This window comes from Synchiropus splendidus, chromosome 14 (assembly GCF_027744825.2).
Source record: "Synchiropus splendidus isolate RoL2022-P1 chromosome 14, RoL_Sspl_1.0, whole genome shotgun sequence".
In the NCBI taxonomy this organism is placed as follows: domain Eukaryota; kingdom Metazoa; phylum Chordata; class Actinopteri; order Syngnathiformes; family Callionymidae; genus Synchiropus; species Synchiropus splendidus.
The window spans coordinates 8033000-8053554 of NC_071347.1; the positions used below are offsets into that span (position 1 = coordinate 8033000).

The 20555-nt window shown below is 45.9% G+C and overlaps 1 protein-coding gene across 1 annotated transcript; it reads left to right on the forward strand.

Annotated features, from left to right (window-relative positions):
* Positions 1-9275: 9275 nt before the first annotated feature.
* LOC128771186 (transcription factor 12-like) lies at positions 9276-20064 on the forward strand. The gene is made up of 13 exons (XM_053886418.1): positions 9276-9461; positions 11788-11887; positions 13080-13219; positions 13292-13403; positions 13469-13533; positions 13853-13949; positions 14027-14100; positions 15633-15809; positions 16492-16613; positions 16926-17075; positions 17929-18158; positions 18646-18811; positions 18935-20064. Exons 1-12 carry the CDS (start codon positions 9393-9395, stop codon positions 18786-18788), a joined length of 1479 nt encoding a protein of 492 aa, XP_053742393.1. The 5' UTR covers positions 9276-9392; the 3' UTR covers positions 18789-18811; positions 18935-20064.
* Positions 20065-20555: the final 491 nt, after the last annotated feature.

The following is a 20555-nucleotide window of genomic DNA, read 5'->3' on the forward strand; positions in this document are numbered from 1 at the left end:
TAATAATAATGGTAAATAATAATAAAGAACATTGGTTGATCATGGGTTGACACCTCAGTGAGAGTATTCACTCAACTCTGCTAACATCATATGAGCTAATAATGGGTTGTGGAATTATTAAAATGTGTCAGTTTGTGCCTGTTTAACGCACACAATGTGTCCAAGCTGCCACCTTCTAATGACGTCACACTATGCAGTTCTGATATTTACGTGTTACCAATATGCAGTTTATAATTTAATGACTGCATCGTAGCACTCAAATACCAATATAACTGTAATTATTATTATGATTATTACCTGAACCAGAATGTAAATGTAATGTGATGTCACAATATATTCTCTAGATATTAATGCAGTCATCATATATGACATCAGCAAAAAAAAAACCTGATAAAAAAATTGAAGGAACATAAAATTTAACTTCAACATCAAAAACACAATAAAAATAATGAATCAATTGCTTGAAAAAGACTACTTAGGTCTGTTTTAAGGACATACGTTTATGACACTGAACAAGTCACCTACATTGCCAGTTTTATATTCTTAAGCTTCACTTTACTAAAATAAACAAACAAAACTATCACAAATGGCCGAACTAGTTTTGACTATGTATTAATGCTGTAAAAGATTTTAAATCATCTGATATCAGGAAACTGATGGTTACCATTATTCAGACAACTCAAATGTTAATGAATTGAGATTTGCATATCTTCATTCCTGCATGGATGAAATGTCACTGGCTATGGAATGTCACTTGTGATGGCTCCTGATACGGAGTCCTGTTCCAAAAGCAGTGGTAAAACTCGGGTCAGAATCTACTGCCATAGACGCACACGTGCTGGTTCAGAAAAGGGATGGAGATGATTTAAAAGTGCATCCTCCTCGCTCCTCATTTGTCATGACACTTGCCCACGTCTCCAAGTGTCGCTGGCACACTGCTCAGTGTCATGCGCCTGATTTGACATGGCTGAAATAAGCATCTTCCTGCCCGTGATTGGCATCCACACAAGAAGGGGTGAGTGGGACCGGGGGAGCAGATGGTGACATTCCACATGACCAAACTGATCAATCAGCATGCTGGGACGCAGGTGCAGCACAGGCGGGCAGCGCCACACCATCCATTTCACCATCTACGGGGCACAAACACATGGGCACCAATCACGGTGCCTGCAGGGTCTACATGCTCCCGTGTCCCGCTGTGCCAAGGTTGATGACATCACAATTTCCCATCCGCTGTGCCACGGGAAGCCGAGGAGGAGGAGGAGGAGGAGGAGGAAAAAGATTTGCAGGTTGGGCTGCGATTCGGTGTGTAAGTGACGTCAAGTGTCGGGACTCCCAAACTGACGCATGAAAATAGCTACTGGTTTCTAGCAGTTGTTTTGAAAATGAACCTGTTATATACTCGTATTTCTATTGTTTAGATGACACTCATCATAGAGCTTCTTCTGGAGTCTGAGGGTGGTGTTCTTCTGCCTGAAGGAAGTAAGGGCAGTTTCTTTTTTCTAACTTTCAGATTGTGTTTTACACATCCGAAGTCGACCAGTCAACCAATGTACACTACAACTGCAGCAGAAAAGGAGCTTCAGCTTTCATTCATAACATGCTAACATTCATATTAAAAAGATACATTCAGTGTGGGTGACAAACTCAATATTTGCATTTTTTGCTTTGCAATGCATCAAATTAGACCTTTAAAATGCAACATTTAATAATATTAAAGCATATGTAAAGATCATTTTAATCCATATGATAACATTTCCTTCAATATCCCTGGAGGTTGTAAAGGTAAAAATCTTGAACAAGATTTTCAAAGTAGCACTGACCACCACCAAGCCACTCATTTCCTCCTACACTTATAAAACATATACTTAATAATTTGATACATTTTGACATACTAACATATTTTGCTGATGGACAGGCAAACGTAGGCAATCTTATACAGTAATTACAATGGTTAGATACCTAGAGTCTTTCATGTCCATCTAAACATAACTGTCATGGCTCCGGTTCCAGGCTCAGAGTCCTGGTTTTGCTTCTCTCCCTCTGCTCCTTTGGCACACGGCTGGAGCCCATTACACCCTGATTACTGTCTTCAAAAACACCTGGGCTCCAGCAACGTGTGCCAGATCGTTGTGTCTTTGTTTCCTGCCACTTCTCCTAGTCCCTGTGTGTTTCCACGTTCCCTATGGTGATTCCTGTGATTTTGGACTCCTCTCGATCCCCTGTGGTAACTCCAGGTTCTCGTGTCTCTCCCTGTGTTCGGCTTCTGCGGTTCTCGTGTCTCTCCCTGTGTTCGGCTTCTGCGGTTCTCGTGTCTCTCCCTGTGTTCGGCTTCTGCGGTTCTTGTGTCTCTCTCCATGTGTTCGGCTTTTACTTCTGTGCTCTTGCTAGTTCTTTTGTTACATTGTTTAACCCTGCTGTCCTGAGTTAGTGTTCTTGGTTTCTTGCTGTTTGCCGCGTGTTTTCTTGGTTTTCTTTTGTAGTTTATTCTCGGTTTTCATTTGTGATTTAAGTTCATTTAACTCCCGGTTCGGTGACGCTTTCTGTTTTGACTTTTTACTAATTTTTGTGCACTTCTGTTAGTTTCATTACTGTTTTTACACTTTGCGTTTGCTCTGTTTCTTCCCGGTTCGGTGACGCTTTCTGTTCTATTTTAGTTTGTTTAATTATTAAATATTATTTATAACTCCGTCCTGCCTCCAGTGCCTTTCACCACTCGCACTTGGGTCTTGGTCACGTCCACTATACGTGACCTTTAAGCCCCACGTCCTCCATACGTGGGCTTTTAGCTCCTTCGTCCCTTCGCTCCCGTGACAGAAACGATCTGGCCATAATTATGGACCCAGCAGTGGTGAAAGGCTGGCAGGAGGAACTAGACGCTCAGGCCACCAGTATAGGTAATATGGAGAGGATGACTCTGTCCATTTTTGAGGTGTTGGACTCTATATCTCAATCAGTCACGCGGCTTTCCTCCCGCTCTGCTATGTCCGGTGTTCCACTTGCTTCTTCTGCTCTTCCGTCGGAGCCAATTCTGTCTGTTCCCGTCCGTGATTTTTTTTTTCGTGACTCTTGTGTTTCCCCGTCTTCGCCTCCCGTGGTCTCCGGCGCTGCTCTCAAGCCGCCGCCTCCCGTGGTCTCCGGCGCTGCTCTCAAGCCGCCGCCTCCCGTGGTCTCCGGCGCTGCTCTCAAGCCGCCGCCTCCCATGGTCTCCGGCGCTGCTCTCCAGCCAGCGGCTCTCCAGCCAGCGGCTCTCCAGCCAGCGGCTCTCCAGCCGCCGCCTCCCGTGGTCTCCGGCGCAGCTCTCAAGCCGGCCCTTCCCGTGGTCTCCGGCGCAGCTCTCAAGCCGGCCCTTCCCGTGGTCTCCGGCGCAGCTCTCAAGCCGGCCCTTCCCGTGGTCTCCGGCGCAGCTCTCAAGCCGGCCCTTCCCGTGGTCTCCGCCGCAGCTCTCAAGCCGGCGCCTCCCGTGGTCTCCGCCGCAGCTCTCAAGCCGGCGCCTCCCGTGGTCTCCGCCGCAGCTCTCAAGCCGGCGCCTCCCGTGGTCCCCGGCGCGGCTCTCCAGCTGGCGCCTCCCCAGCCGGCGCCTCCCGTGTCTTCCGGCGCGGCTCTCCAGCCGGCGCCTCCCATGTTTTCCGGCGCGGCTCTCCAGCCGGCGCCTTCCCTGGTCTCTGGCGCGGCTCTCCAGCTGGCGCCTTCCCTGGTCTCTGGCGCGGCTCTCCAGCTGGCGCCTTCCCTGGTCTCTGGCGCGGCTCTCCAGCCGGCGCCTCCCCTGTTTTCCGGCGCGGCTCTCCAGCCGGCGCCTCCCCTGTTTTCCGGCGCGGCTCTCCAGCCGGCGCCTCCCCTGTTTTCCGGCGCGGCTCTCCAGCCGGCGCCTCCCCTGTTTTCCGGCGCGGCTCTCCAGCCGGCGCCTCCCCTGGTCTCCGGCGCGGCTCTCCAGCCGGCGCCTTCCCTGGTCTCCGGCGCGGCTCTCCAGCCGGCGCCTTCCCTGGTCTCCGGCGCGGCTCTCCAGCCGGCGCCTCCCCTGGTCAGGCCGCTGCCTCCCAAAAACTCCGGCGCGGTTCCCAAGCCGTCGCCTCCCGAACCTTCCTACGCGGCTCCCGGGCCGTCTCCTCCCGAGGGCCCCTACGCGGCTCCCAGGCCGTCTCCTCCCGAGGGCCCCTACGCGGCTCCCAGGCCGTCTCCTCCCGAGGGCCCCTACGCGGCTCCCAGGCCGTCTCCTCCCGAGGGCCCCTACGCGGCTCCCAGGCCGTCTCCTCCCGAGGGCCCCTACGCGGCTCCCAGGCCGTCTCCTCCCGAGGGCCCCTACGCGGCTCCCAGGCCGCTGTCTCCTCCCGAGGGCCCCTACGCGGCTCCCAAGCCGCTGTCTCCTCCCGAGGGCCCCTACGCGGCTCCCAAGCCGCTGTCTCCTCCCGAGGGCCCCTACGCGGCTCCCAAGCCGCTGTCTCCTCCCGAGGGCCCCTACGCGGCTCCCAAGCCGCTGTCTCCTCCCGAGGGCCCCTACGCGGCTCCCAAGCCGCTGTCTCCTCCCGAGGGCCCCTACGCGGCTCCCAAGCCGCTGTCTCCTCCCGAGGGCCCCTACGCGGCTCCCAAGCCGCTGTCTCCTCCCGATGGCCCCTACGCGGCTCCCAAGCCGCTGTCTCCTCCCGACGTCTCCAGCGTAGCTCCCAAGCCGCCGCCGCGGCCTCCCGACGTCTCCAGCGTGGCTCACAAGCCGCCGCCGCGGCCTCCCGACGTCTCCAGCGTGGCTCACAAGCCGCCGCCGCCGCGGCCTCCCGACGTCTCCAGCGTGGCTCACAAGCCGCCGCCGCCGCGGCCTCCCGACGTCTCCAGCGTGGCTCCCAAGTCGCCGCCGCCGCGGCCTCCCGACGTCTCCAGCGTGGCTCCCAAGTCGCCGCCGCCGCGGCCTCCCGACGTCTCCAGCGTGGCTCCCAAGTCGCCGCCGCCGCGGCCTCCCGACGTCTCCAGCGTGGCTCCCAAGTCGCCGCCGCCGCCGCCTCCCGACGTCTCCAGCGTGGCTCCCAAGTCGCCGCCGCCGCCGCCTCCCGACGTCTCCAGCGTGGCTCCCAAGTCGCCGCCGCCGCCGCCTCCCGACGTCTCCAGCGTGGCTCCCAAGTCGCCGCCGCCGCCGCCTCCCGACGTCTCCAGCGTGGCTCCCAAGCCGCCGCCGCCGCCTCCCGACGTCTCCAGCGTGGCTCCCAAGCCGCCGCCGCCGCCGCCTCCCGACGTCTCCAGCGTGGCTCCCAAGCCGCCGCCGCCGCCTCCCGACGTCTCCAGCGTGGCTCCCAAGCAGCCGCCGCCGCCTCCCGACGTCTTCAGCGTGGCTCCCAAGCCGCCGCCGCGGCCTCCCCACGTCTCCTGCGTGGCTCCCAAGCCGCCGCCGCGTCCTCCCGAAGACCCCAGCCGCAACTTCCCACCCGCCACCTCCCCAGTACCCCAGCTTGTCTTCCGGGTCGCTGCAGCCCGGCTCTTCCAGTCGCTCCAATGGGCCTCCTCCTCCCCTCGTCTACGACGACCGTCCATCCAGGACTGGTAGAACACCAAGAGGTGTTCTTTAAGGGGGGGGTACTGTCATGGCTCCGGTTCCAGGCTCAGAGTCCTGGTTTTGCTTCTCTCCCTCTGCTCCTTTGGCACACGGCTGGAGCCCATTACACCCTGATTACTGTCTTCAAAAACACCTGGGCTCCAGCAACGTGTGCCAGATCGTTGTGTCTTTGTTTCCTGCCACTTCTCCTAGTCCCTGTGTGTTTCCACGTTCCCTATGGTGATTCCTGTGATTTTGGACTCCTCTCGATCCCCTGTGGTAACTCCAGGTTCTCGTGTCTCTCCCTGTGTTCGGCTTCTGCGGTTCTCGTGTCTCTCCCTGTGTTCGGCTTCTGCGGTTCTCGTGTCTCTCCCTGTGTTCGGCTTCTGCGGTTCTTGTGTCTCTCTCCATGTGTTCGGCTTTTACTTCTGTGCTCTTGCTAGTTCTTTTGTTACATTGTTTAACCCTGCTGTCCTGAGTTAGTGTTCTTGGTTTCTTGCTGTTTGCCGCGTGTTTTCTTGGTTTTCTTTTGTAGTTTATTCTCGGTTTTCATTTGTGATTTAAGTTCATTTAACTCCCGGTTCGGTGACGCTTTCTGTTTTGACTTTTTACTAATTTTTGTGCACTTCTGTTAGTTTCATTACTGTTTTTACACTTTGCGTTTGCTCTGTTTCTTCCCGGTTCGGTGACGCTTTCTGTTCTATTTTAGTTTGTTTAATTATTAAATATTATTTATAACTCCGTCCTGCCTCCAGTGCCTTTCACCACTCGCACTTGGGTCTTGGTCACGTCCACTATACGTGACCTTTAAGCCCCACGTCCTCCATACGTGGGCTTTTAGCTCCTTCGTCCCTTCGCTCCCGTGACAATAACATTTTGAAATGTGTATTTTTGGGCACTTAAGAGTTTTAAAGTGTGTACGTTTCTCTCCAGGGTTGCAGGACTATCCCTTTGAAACAGGAGGAGGAGCTTAGTCACCTGGGAGAGACTCCAAGTAGATCTGCTGCACCTCCACATTGAGAGAGGCCCATGACCCATATGTCTCTCGGTTGCTCTGTAAACGGCTCAGTGTTCCCCAACTGGAACAGGTTTCTGGGCTGTGAAAAGTCTGGACCTCTTCGCTCTGGCTGCTACATTGCTACACCTGCTTTCCATAAGCATAATGCAAGTCTACCAACGTATATAATGTCAACATCCTTGTATTATTGGCTTGTATTCTTTTGTCTCCCACAACTCTGTTGCTGTCTGTGCCTAGCTACAGTAGCTACGAGCTGTTATTTGCGTCCTGTTGTCTCGATCCCTCACTTGCAGGTCAGTAGAGACATCATCTGTAATTCCCTGGAAATGAAGGGAAAGAGAGTTGACCATGCAAGACTGGGGTTTTTCTTCTTCCAGAATACGGAGGGATGTTCATCCTTGACCCTGCACCCTCCCTGTCCTCATGCTCGTGAATGTGATGATCTCTTTTGCATAGATCTTTAATAAAGGCTTATCAAATGACACGTCCTGATATTTATGAGTCATTATTCCGCGGCACGCTCCTGACAAGATTGCAATTAACTAAGATTGATGCAAAGTTCAGGGTAAAGGGGCCGTATATATTTGGCCCTGGATCATTTATCCTGCCAGCGATTGTGTCTGAGTGCATTTGCTGTGACGGCTTAACAACACTGAGGAGGTTTGAGCTTTATTTTATCTGAGAAAACAGTAATTATACAAATAAAAAAAATGAAAAATCTTATTTAAAAAAAAAGGTTTATGAATGAATTATGAATGAATTTGTAAAATCATTCATAATTCACAAGACATGAGCAAACAATTGAAGAATTGTGTTTGTTTAAATCCCTGCAGGTACCAATACATGAAGAATATGTGAGGTGGTGCAAGCCAGTCATTCACTCTGATTTGGAGTGACCTGCTAACCCAGTTAACTCTCGCGTGGACAGTCGGGATTAGAATGTAACCTGAAGGAAGCGTGTGTGAGTGTCCTTGAATAGCTATACTTGCGGTGACACACCTTGGAAACACCTTCTTGGTGGGACCTTTTACTTCAGCGGGGACCTTTTGCTGGTCCCCACAAGCCTCAATTTGAAGATTAATACTTCAAAATAACTGGGTCATTATAATTCAATTAAAGTTTGCTTCAGGTTATGCTTATGGTCAGCCATTTGTTTTGATGTTTTTTTTAAGGGTGCGAGATCATGTCAAAGAGCGGTCCCCACAAAGATGGGAATACAAACGCGTCTGTGTGTGACACTGCTCACCTTTGTGCAGATCAAGCTCAGCCTCCATTAGTCTTGTTTCCAAACACTCGGCATATGGCTGTGGCGGCGCCAGAAAGAACACACTCAATGAATGTTGGATCAAAGAATCAAAGACACGTACATTTTTGCAACATTGATCATTCAAAAGTATGATAATGGAAATAACAGGAGAGTAGCATTAGCATAATCACTTAGAGGAATAGAAGAAGAACCAGTCCCCTGTGGCTTAAGTATAAACAGCAGTGGGTGAGTCACTTATTGAGTTGGACATAAAGACTTTGCTGATGTCTCAGTGGGAATTATTTGATAGGATTCTTGTGAGGGCTCTAAAGCCGTGCCAGCACAGCATGTCTGCTCTGGATCAGTGCTGCTTCCTTCTCTCTAGACTTCTTCTGCTTCCTCTTCTTCATCAACTTCTTCTTCCATCTTGCTTCAGTGTGTTCATTGGACCAACAGACTACTCCGCTCACCACTGACAGTCATCTTCACCCATTCCTCCCTGCCTACACTATCTTCTTCACCTCCCTTTGTCTCTACTGTTTCTATACTTTTGGATGACTCCAAAAAATGCATCTGTTTTCACTACCAATGCCTCTCCCAGAAACCTTTAATGAAAATATATTTCCACTTTTGAATGCAATGAAGGGAGAGTTAAAACTGATATCACTATAGGATAATGGCCATAGTGTTCATCCATCTATTTATTTATGTCATTTCTTTCATCAGGAGGAAACCCGCATAAGTGTTGGAGAACACTCTGTCTGGACTTGAACTGGGACCTTCTTCTCGGAGCATGACAGATGACGGAAATGGAAAAGGCACACACTGGGATCAGTTTGACATAAGTGGTCCAGAGTGAGGTAATGAAAAACCAAAAGTCTAGTTCACCTCCCAGTAGGTCATTGTAAAAGAAAAAAGAAAAAAAAAGAAGGCCAGCAGACGGTGGATTTTAACTGCAGCAGGAAGTCTGAGCGTTCATTAGCAGATCACCCAGACAGTCTACCTTATAAATAACCTTTAACCCAGCTGCGGGAAGGATCTCAGCGCGCCACACGTGCCTACAAACCAAGACTTGATTCTATTTGTAAATGTGGGTCAGACGAGGCAGTAGTATCCTCTGTTTACCTGACTGTTGGAGATAATCTGCATGTCGTCATCACAGCTCGCGGGGTTAGACGAGGAATTCAAAACTTGTCTATCAATGATTTGACATAGATTTTCCAAAAGTATATAAACAGATGATGCCCTCTTTATCCAATGTGACTGAGGACTGTAAAATAATAAATATATTCATATCCTGAGGAGATCTTTACCCTCCATTTGCACCTGAATAATAAACCTCATATGTCAGTTGAGATGTAGGTTCTTTCTTGAGAGAGAGGGGCTTGTGGCGGAGCAGAGCAGGAGCATCTTCTTCTCCCTTCCACCCCTCTCTGCAGCCGGGAATGGTCCAACCCTCATTTGCATAAGTTGACTGTGGGTAGCTGCATGACCAGCAGGGGAAGATTAGGAGGGAGAGCGCGTGTGGACTGTACACACATGAGAGTGGAGGCTGACTGGCTGACTGACTGACTGGGAGCCTGGACTCTACTTCTGATCCACACACAGTAATGTTCTGCGCTCATCCTGTCTCTGGCACAGGAAACAATCCATTGATGTATTGCTACAACATGAAGCCTGTGAGTACATTGACTGTTTGTGTTTATATGTCTGGCGCGGCAGGGAGAGGTGGCTTGTTAAGACTCGCTGAATAACCTCCATACTAATGTCTGGGTAAAGATAGTGGAACTGAGTGACGGGAAGCAGCCGTCTTCAGAGGATGCATGCAAAGTTAAACCCAAATGCACCTTAATATTCATCGTCCTTTATATAGCTGTGTGCAAAGTTGTCCTGTGTTCACTTTTGTGTGTGTATATATATATATATATATATATATATATATATATATATATATATATATATATATAAAATTCTTTTCTTGTGATATATAGATGTGTGTGTGTGTATGTGTATATATATATATATATATATGGGTGTGTATTTATGTAGCTGTGTTATTGTGTACAACGGTCAGAGTTTGTCCCTTTTAAAATTATACTTAGAAAAATGCTTGCCATGTCCTTAATTAAAAGGTGCTTCTGTATTTGAAATAAGACTAGAATAGTGTGTAAGACAGCAGTAGGTCAGAAGAAAAAACACATTTTCAAATTGAGGTAAAACACTTTCATGATCCACCTGTCTTCTTTTACCACTCGAAAAATCATATATATATATATACACAGTTCTGCTTGATTTTCACTGTTGTACTTTAATGAAATGAACAGTAGTTGTGTTATAATATAATGGCAATGCCAGTTCAGATGATAACAGCACCCGTTGGTTTTTTAAAAAGCTCTGGTGTGACTTCCTGTCGGCTGGGCAGTAGGCAGTCAAAGTCTGGCAGCACAAAACAACTTGACATGAAGCAGATTGCTGCTATTTCTATTTGATTTAGGCCCGCTATGTCGGAGCAGTGGCTGCACCGCTGCTGCAATTATCAAAGAGCGCTTTGATCTGTGTGAGACTAACCATATCCAGACATCGGGGATCACAGAGGCAGAAAATTGGTTGCATGTGGTTGCAGTTGGCCATGGTGGAACACAGCGCAGCACCCACATAGCAAGTTGATGCGGCCCGCGTGTAGTGTGATGCTGAAAGGCAAATGTATGTTCAAAAAACTTTATGTATTTTTCAAGTGTGCATGTTATGCTGAGTTAAATTGGGAAGAGTCTACTGTTGAACTGTTGCGCGTTTCTAAAAAAAAAAAAATCAAATAAACTGTTGCTTCTTTAGTTATTGTGCTCACTATTCAGAGTTAAATGGACATGACACTGTTCTTCTATCCTTCTATTGATTGATGCATTCAAAGTAAGGAGTTGCTGAAGGTTTTTAACTTGGTTAGGAATGCTTAAATCTGAATATTAGGTTGTAAGATTGCAGGCATTAACGGACTATGTGAAAACAGCAGTTGTGCCATTAGCCACATGAAGCGAACTAAGCTGAATCGTCTTCATGTGTTTATCAGTGCGGTGTAGTTTTACAGCGTTCTAATGTTCTCTACAAACGTCCACCATCATTGGTGATTGTAAGATGGATGGTGTCTAAATCAATGCTATCTAAAAAGAGGATGCCATGGTGACGGCCCTGCTCCGACGGGGTCCAGAGAGGGCGTGCTGGGGCGGGGGTGTGACCATTATTAACGGGTCGCCTGCTATGCTGATGGTAAGGAGGACAATTGGCTTTATCCTCCACCATATGCTGCCCATGGCGGCTCAGACGAGCCCAGTGTCACCAGGGGCTCCTGTGTTTGGCCTAGCCACAATCACCAAGGGACTCGTGCCAGCCAGGGTCACGACTGTGTGTGTGTGTGTGTGTGCGCCAGAGAGAGCCTTTAAGTGTCCTTGCACAAGCGTACTCAGGAGAGTCTTTAACAGCCTGCTTTACTGAACTTGTCGCCCGGGTAACTGACACCCCATTGATGCTGTGCAGGGAGGTTTATTTTCATTTCCTGGGCACATCAAAGAAGAGGAGGTTCAGGTGCAGCCCAGACCTCTAGGTGGGTTGGAGAGCGTCTGTCGGTGTGCTTCTCTGCACTAACCACACTACACCGTGGACCCTCAAATTGTTATATTAAAAGATCTGACTTGGACGGGTGAAACACACGAGAGGGTCTGTAATTCAATTTGGCTTGGGAGGGAGTTGTATACCAGACTTCTGTAGCTGACTGAACCTGATCATGATTAGGACAGGGATTTCTCATGGTGAATGCTTCCTAAATCCGGATGAGGAGGTGCATGGATCTGCAGCTTATGGATTACCGCAATAGCTCTAAGTGTGCATCAGCTCTCTGCTTTGTTTTCATAATACTGTTGCTTCAGCTGCCACACACACAGTTCAGGGGTTGAGGTAGAGACCGAGATGGCTGCTTTAACAGTTTAGGTGTTCCACCGTGTTTTATCTCCACAGGTGTACGGGCAGTCTCCTGGCAGCGAGGACATCAACCACAACTCGTCTTTGCATCTGTCTAACAAGCCCCCCAGCAATGTGTTTGCAAGCACATTTTTCGGTAATTGATTCGACTATACACTCAATCATGATGTGCCTTCACATCATGAGGAAAACACTTGAATCGCATTAATGTTTTGAATGTGGGCCATGTGAGCAGAAGACTCAGAAAACTGAAAGTCTGAAGGCTTTTGTTGATTTAAAATGGGGTATAAAGGGGAACAGACGTGGTGACCAGGGTTTGGGGTGAAAGAGAGCTTGAAAACAAAGGGTACTTCATATGTTTAAATGGAATTTGAAAGTGTCACACAAGAGAAGGACACCAGTGAAGTTGTGTTTACTGTGTAAAATCACACTGGCAGGGAGGTGGTTTTTATTCTCTGAATTAAATACTCAAAGAACCTCATTGTGTCACTATAAGAATGTCTGTTAACTTATTGCTTTGCTTATGAAGTGCTAAGATTATTATGAAATAGAAGCCATTAAAGTAAGAACAGGGACAGAACACATTCCTTGTTTTGGAGTGTGAGATGACATACATATGACATATGTGGTGGACGAGTCAAATCGAGATGAGCTGATAAGAATGTGACATAAAGGAGTAGATGGCCTGTCCAGTGGAGTTAGTTGTAGACTGCAGGGGAGCTTTCACAGATTCTCTTGGGAGGTCTGGGATTTAAACAGATTAATTTAGATTAATTCATTACAGAAATAAATAAATAATTGCACCAATTACCGGTGCACCACACTATATAATCATGTGTTGTCATAACCAAAACATCCATGATGAAGGTGACTGAATTAGACTGCTCCGATGGACGCAAAATTGATGAAATGCGATTAATCGTGATTCATTTATGAGAAAACCTGTAACTGAGTTGATTCATTCTTTTATTCGAGTCCCACCTCTAATTGAAACATTAGTAAACCCTAATTTAGTTACCAATAAATTTAATGAAATTGAATATTTTGAAGGTAGATGAAGGTTAAAATCTAAAGTTTGCAATAGATGTTTAGTAAAATAAAATTTGGCACTAACTGGGTGTGTTAGGCAATATGGGAAAATAAGAGTCAAACAAGGATCAGAGAATCAGTGTGTGAGTGAGTTCAGTTGGTGGGAGAGGAACCTTCCGGGTGATAAGGGAGTTTTAGAATGCAAACATTTTTTTTTTCTGTCATGGGAAGTCATTGTTTCCATGGAGACAGCTCTAGTCAGTACTTCAGAAACCCTTTAAAAATGTTTTGTATTTTAGAGGGGACAAGCAATTTGCCTGACATCTGGAACGCTGTGAACGGGCTGAACCAGCAGGGCTACGATGGTGCGGTGGGAGCAGCTAATGCCCACCAAACTCAGCCGGGGGGCTTCACTAGCCTGCAGCCTCACACTCACCTGGTGAGATCTACAGCTTGCATTGTGATTCTCTTTTATTACACTTTGTATTCTGACCTGTTGACTTTTTACTAGGACTACTCCTCACATGCAGGGATGCCTGCAGACATGAACAGAGGTCTGCCACCCATGTCCACTTTCCACCGCAACAATGCGTCAACACGAACTCTAACAGAGAACTCCAATGGTGAGGACTTGTAGTTTCGCTCATCGGAGCTGAAGTGCTTTAAAGCATTTGCTTTTCCATCTCAGGGAACCAGGGAAACGGGTCAGGAGGGTCACAGACTGGTGACACCTTAGGCAAAGCTCTGGCCTCTGTAAGTATGCAACACCTCACTCCCATTAGTCCACCTCACCTCCTCTGTGTTAAAGAAGGGTGTAAAACCAGAGTGGAATGTTTGGTCTTTCCTGTCGCTAACAGGCGAGCACACATTAAAAAAAAAGGTCCAGTCTCAACACACTTTATTGGCTGCTGACTAATAAAAAGCCCACAATTGATGAGTTCACTTGGAGTTACGAGCTGGCTGAAAGAGCTCTAGCAGAAGCTGTAAGACGTGATACAGAAATGACAGGCCTGGCTGTTCAAATGATCCATGCCCTAATCCCACTCCTCCTTCCTTCACCCCCTCGCTCCAGATTTATTCCCCCGATCACACCAGCAGCAGCTTCCCCTCCAGCTCGTCCACGCCCGCCAGGTCTCCGTCTCCGCTGCAGAATGCTGCCGAGGCTTCGGGTAAATGCTACAAGACACACCGCTGACTTGGGGTGACAAATGGAATCTCCTCATTTTCTCTCCTGTCCACCACGTAGGTAACAACATGTGGCCCCGGAATTCACTTCAGACGGCTGGTTCACCTCATTATGAGTCGTCGCTCATATCTATGGTAAAAGGCAAATCAAGAACATCCTCTTCTGTATTACGTAATGTACAATATAAACAATAAACTACAGGGTTTACTGAAGTTGATCATATTTGGGAAGAAGTGCATAAAATGTGTGAGTGTGTGTTTCACCAATTTTCAGTTGCATGTGTATATATTATTATCCTTGGTCAAATTGAGAAGATTTTCTCTTTTCTTCTGATATTGTGCATTTTGGTTTGTTGTGTTTAGCTCATATAACTAAATAGGGGTGTGAGATATCAATTTTGCTTTATTAAATACAAATAAAAATAAATGTTCAATCCAAATAACAGACAGACTGCATATTAACTTTCCTTTTTTAATGCACCAATTCCAGGTGCACCACATTTGACAATATGATGGAATTACCAAAGCATCAATGATTGAAGGAGGAATGACACTGTCCTGATAAATGAAAAATTGAAGTTTAAAACTCCACCCTGCTGTTCAAGCTTCTGTGAACAGATTCATCTGAAATGAGATCATTCTGGTGTCAAATATTAATATGCAATTAATCAATATTATTTTTATAATTAATTCCACCCTGATAACAATATATGCATTTTTTATTCATGTAAAACGCACTTAAAAAAAAAAAAAAAAAAAAATTATTTGAATAAAGCACAGAATTAAGATGATCATAAAGATCATACATGGTGTGTCAGCATGTCCGGCTTTGGCCGTTTCCCATCAGAGTTTGTCGTATATAATAATTATTTTCCACCTCAATTCTGTTAATCAATTGTAAAATTCTGCCTCCTTGTGAGTTTTCTCATTTCATCTGCTACTTACATCTCCAACATTAGTCTTGTTCTGGCCTTCCTTTCTTGGTGTCCTTTAATTCCTACATCTAACTTGCAAATAATATCTCCCACGTATCATCTGTGCTTGCTACAACTAATGCTAATACTTTGTTCTTATTTGTAAAGTAGTAGTTCAGGATATCGATTAAGGAAGTTAACCTAACTAATTTGAGGTTTCATAATTTATTACTCACATTTTAATATGTGACTCCAGAATGATTCAATTGAAGTTGAACCTGTACACATAAGCTTATAACATCAAGCAGTGATGAGTGAACAGGAAGTGCACGTGTTTGTTTCTATCTTGAAGTTTTTTACACTTACATTTTCCATCCTTCATCATTCCTATATAATCTCCTTCATCATCGATGTTTTGATCATGACATCACATTGTATAATGCGGGTTTATGTGTGAAGGTCTAGATATTATTAATATGCGTTATTTGGATCAATTCTTGATTATAGTTAGCTTATGAATATTAAGCTTGTTCATCTTTAAAGTCTCATCATACAGTCATGTCACATCTGTGTCACATTGTGTAATGATAAGTATCTTTTCATATTTTAAACCCAATAAGTGTTTTTTTGCTATTTTTGTCTACTGATTGTTTTTCATGGGTTCCATCTCATGCATATCTGTAATATAGGATGCTTATTTAAAACTGTGTTTTGAGATTGTGGCCCACAAGAATCAGAGCATTTCTGGTATAGTCTCAGGTGGAGGACCGACTGGACAGACTAGACGATGTGATCCACGTCCTGAGGAACCACGCTGTGGGCCCCCCGGCTGGCCTTCCGGCAGACGTCCATGGCCTCCTGAACCATGCCCACCTAGGCCACCCGAGCCCGGGCAGCTCGCTGCCCCTCAACTGTCACACCCCAGCCATGGTAATAAGCCCTTCTTTGAAGTGTTCTTTGAAGGACTTCTGTGTGTGAAGAAATACCTTTCCGTCTGCATGTTGGTGTTCAGTTTCAGGAATTTTCCAGCTGCACTGCCGGCATGTTTTCCTCATGTGAAGCTTGTTGTCCTTGAAATAGGAAGCGAGGCACAATGAGGGAGAGCTGAGTGGGAAGTGTTCAGTATGTCCAGACTTATTCCACCACAGGGGTGACGGGGGGACACTGGCATCAAACGCCATTCCAGTGTTTCCCTTTCAGCAAAGCAAGAGATTTTAGGCCAGCTGGAGTGGAAGTGTACATGCAGAGAAAAGGGGTTTTTACTTTAATCCTCTGGGGGGATGGGGTGTTTATACTCTCGCTTTTTTTCCTACTGATGTGTCGGTTCGGAGTGAATCATTCCTGAAAAGAATTAGGGGTATGTTGAGGGAGGTTATAGTCGTTTTAAGAGAGGGATTAAGATTGTCTGAGATTAAATTAATTCTGTAGAGCAAGAGATCTCGTCAGGGCAGATGTTGGTTTTGCGACTTGTTTGACTTTACAGTTGTGAGTGTGTGTGTCTGCCTGGACCAGACTCACTGTCTCAGTGATTTATTGCTGCGGCAGCTCTGAACTGTGAGCTTCAAACACAAACATGGCTCTTATCTTATCTCCGTCTTCTTGTGTCATAAAGGCTGAAGCTGTCATGATGATCAACAACCAGTCGGCCTTTCAGAGCCGCGCACAAAACGGACACCCGTACCCGTCCAGACAAAGGCCTGCTCTCCAGCCGCTGCAGGGAGGAGGGCGAGGCAAGTCCATCACAAATGACATCTGCTCCAATAAAAGTTTTTTGTTGGTTCACAATGCAAGCTATGGCCCACAGCTAAAGAAAATAAACACTGCAATGAAACATCCTGACATACAAAAAACTCAATATTATTGCTGTGCAGAGCCAGGTCAGTGCGATATTTTTGAGAGGTGAAAACCACCTCCATTTCAGGGTGCACAAGCTCATCTTCACAACTAAGAACAGTTGATCCAACTTACAGTATTTACTACTAAAGCTTTTAAGCTATGGTTTGTCTGTAATTGTTGCTGTCTGTCTTCCAATGACTTCACAGGAAGTGTGGGTATCCATGGCGATCTGGAGCTGAAGATGGAGAGTGCTGAGAGGGAAGAGATGATGCATACCAGTCATAGTCACGGCTCAGAGAGTCCCAGGTCAGACGATGATGGTGAACAGAAAATACATGGAGAAAACACCACCCAGGACAGGTAACCTCACTTCACCTTTTTGTATTTACTGTACTCATATAGGAGGGGAAACCACAGTGAATGAGCCCTTTATTGCATCCAGTAGTTGGTGTTTAACTGAGCTTGAGCTGGCGCTCTGTTTAGTTCTTTTCATGGAAAATAGTGCTGCACCCCCTGCTGAGGTGGACAGCTGTGTCCACTCAAGCCCGTTCATCTCATCTTCCTCCACTTTAAGTTGCAGTGTGAGCAGCAGCTGCAGCATATGAGGACAACAAAAACAGTCTCAATAAAAACCTGTGATTTTCCAGATAAAATACTGGGTTGACTGGAGGTATCACATTTTACTCCTTACTCCTCATAATGATGAAAACCTAGCTCCTAAAATGAACATTAGAAAATGGTAAAACCAGGTGGAACCACAAACTAACTCTGCTTTCATATTGTAGATTCAGAATGTCTTTATGTGTAAACAAATATTTCTATGTCCAGAGGTAACTTGAGGTCAAGTAATCCCCCTGATGTCTGCTCTAGTGCACATTTCTTTCTTGAAAATCCAATTGACTGAAATTGTTGTTGACATGTGACCCTGAAGCAGCGCAATGTTCAAACTTTATTTTAGGTAAACAAACAGCAGGACTGGATTTTTGAGCACGCATGGATGAAATACTTGTTTGCTTGTTGTACATTGTGTTGTACGCGGTAGGAATAATTCCAGGTATTCTCGCGCAGATCGATATTTCTTTAAATCTTGATTTCCAACTGAGTTCATTAATGTGTTTATGGCTAATTTGAATGCAGTTAACCTGATTGTCCAGCAGATAGCGCAAAACACCCACTCGATAAGCTGTCTCACAAGTTCGAGTTTGTGTTGCAGCATCAACGAGGACGAAGACCTGAGTCCGGAGCACAAGGCGGAGCGGGAGCGTGAAAGGCGGATGGCCAACAACGCCCGGGAGCGCCTGCGCGTCAGAGACATCAACGAGGCCTTCAAGGAGCTGGGCCACATGTGTCAGCTACACCTGAAGAGCGAGAAGCCCCAGACCAAGCTGCTGGTTCTGCACCAGGCTGTGGCAGTGATCCTTAGTCTGGAGCAACAAGTCAGAGGTCAGTGTGGGAAATCAGTCTGGGAAATCCCCTCACTTTAGTTTAGCCTTTGATGGGGAGTTATGTCAACTTGCTTCCAATTATTCACAGCAAAATAACAAATATTAGTGACGATATAAAATGAAAAGTATTACTCATGTTACAATGTATGATTTGTATATAGTTCTCTTGTTGTTTGACAACTTTCATTCATTGTGTTTGAGCATTTTTCCTCATATATTCTTAATATAATTGTCATTTTCTTTCACTACATATATATTCTTAAGACATACTGTCTGTCGTAATGGTGCTTTATTGTCCATTATAACCTATTAAACTTTGTTATTCATATCCCTTATATTTACTATTGTGAACTTTGAATCTGTTCTTTATAAATTAATGCCTTGTGTACAGTCATTTTTCACATTACCTTTAATAGAATATAAAAAGCAAACTGTATGTTGCCCATTAATAAAGTTGTATGTTTGTTGTTCGTTTCTTCCCACAGAGAGGAACTTGAACCCAAAGGCAGCGTGTTTGCGGAGGAGGGAGGAGGAGAAGGCATCTGCTGTCATGAACGACCCGCAATCCATGGCTCTGGCGTTTCATCCTGGTCTGACTGATCCAACAAACCCCATGGGCCACCTTTGAGCGGCCCCTAGTGACCACTTCAAGTACTGAAACGTTCACTTCATGTCTATACAATCTACTTTTGTTAGTTGGGGGGAATTTTGTTTTTAATAATATTGTATCAAACTGTCCTTTCCGTGTCTAACTTTTCTCTCTGTTGCACCCAGATGTTGATGAGCATCTGAGGAACATCCGGCTTTCAGGGAGTCCAGAAATTCCTCTGAATTCAGGAAAGAATGGAAAAGCTGTTGCAGTTAAACAATCATCTTCTCTTGACCAGAACAGACTTCTAACTTTGTGCCTAAACTTACTTGTTAAAGACAAATGCATTGTACCCTGCAGATGTTTTGTACATATTTTCTATATTTATTAATTTCTGTTACAATACCAGGTGAAACCAGCTGTGGTGAGCTGTCAACTTTGTTTTGACTGACCTTGTAGTTCTCTTACTGTTGACCATTATCACTGACTGGAGGACTGACATTCCCATTGTTGAGTGTTATGTTTGTGTGTGTACCTGGTTTAGCTATGCTTGTGAGGACATTTAGCTTTGTGGGGACATTTTTGCTGGTCCCCACGAGATTAAGCCTCAATCTGGGGATCAAAACCAATGTCATTATGACGGAGTTTAAGTTTGTTTCAGAATCTTGGTTAAGGTTAACCACTTGTTTTGGATGGTTAGGTTTAGGGTGAGAGGCTGGGGAAGGCATGAAAGTCAATGAAGTGTCCCTACAAAGATATTGGTAGAAATGTGTGTGTGTGTGTGTGAGATGAGGGAGTTTGCCATTCTGTGAATGAACAGATTTCCGGAGGAATGTTGACTACTATCACTAACACTTGAACCGTTTTGTTTTTAATGTGTCCGTGAATATGGATCAGTGAACACGGGTGGACGCAGCCAAGCACTTCTCAGTCTTACTCTTCTCCCTTCAAGTCTTCTCCCCAAAATTTGCAGATCAAGTGTAGTTTGATTTCACAGTTGGTCTTTTGCATGTTTATATTTTACTAGGATGTTTTTTAATGTCATCTAAGTTATCTTTTTTACAAATCCTGTGAATTGATTTTCTTTCTGTCCCATAATTTCACCCACTGTTTCGTCTAGTTTTTACAGACTTTTCTGCTGCCGGAGATACAGTATTGCAGGCTGCCTGATGTGTGTTGTCTTTTCTGAACAAATAAAATATAATCAATCATACCAGTACCATAATATGTACAGTGTTTGTACAGTTTATCTAGCCTTTTGGCATGTTTCAATAATGTAATAGCAATAAATGTGTTTTTTTTAAACAAAATTTGATTTGATTGATCATTTTTAAAGTCACGCATGCATACACTTGTGCAGACTTAATAATGGGTAATGAAAACATACAAGTTTATTAATAAATTCTGAGAGGCTATATTGGTGCATTGGTTTGAATGGAGATGCCTGATTTTTCTTTGGCTTATGTTTATGTGCAGTGAGGATTGTGTTTCTAGTCTTCATCCTTGTTTGGTCACAAAACAAAGGTCATGTAGCTGAGTTTACTTCCATGTAAACCTTTCAAATGATAAACTCTCAAAACATGCTGTGGGAATGTCAGTGACGTCACACTGCTACCCACCAAACCAGAAATGACCGGAGACCAACTATTCAACCCCTTTTTAGACAAAACGGCTACATTGCAACGTCAGAAACTGACCAACTCATCATCAATAACTAAAATGTACATTGCCATGTATCAAAAGACTAAGAAGTAGGACGATGCCAACAGGGATAAAATGGCAGAAAATGTCAAGCTGGAAGCTGGA

Excerpts from the sequence above, each read along its gene's own strand:
- LOC128771186 (XM_053886418.1), top strand. The coding sequence starts at position 9,393 with ATGTTCTGCGCTCATCCTGTCTCTGGCACAGGAAACAATCCATTGATG. Across the intron at positions 13,404-13,468 it reads TCTAACAGAGAACTCCAATG|GGAACCAGGGAAACGGGTCA; the intron begins GTGAGGACTTGT and ends TTTCCATCTCAG. Across the intron at positions 15,810-16,491 it reads ACTGTCACACCCCAGCCATG|GCTGAAGCTGTCATGATGAT; the intron begins GTAATAAGCCCT and ends TGTGTCATAAAG.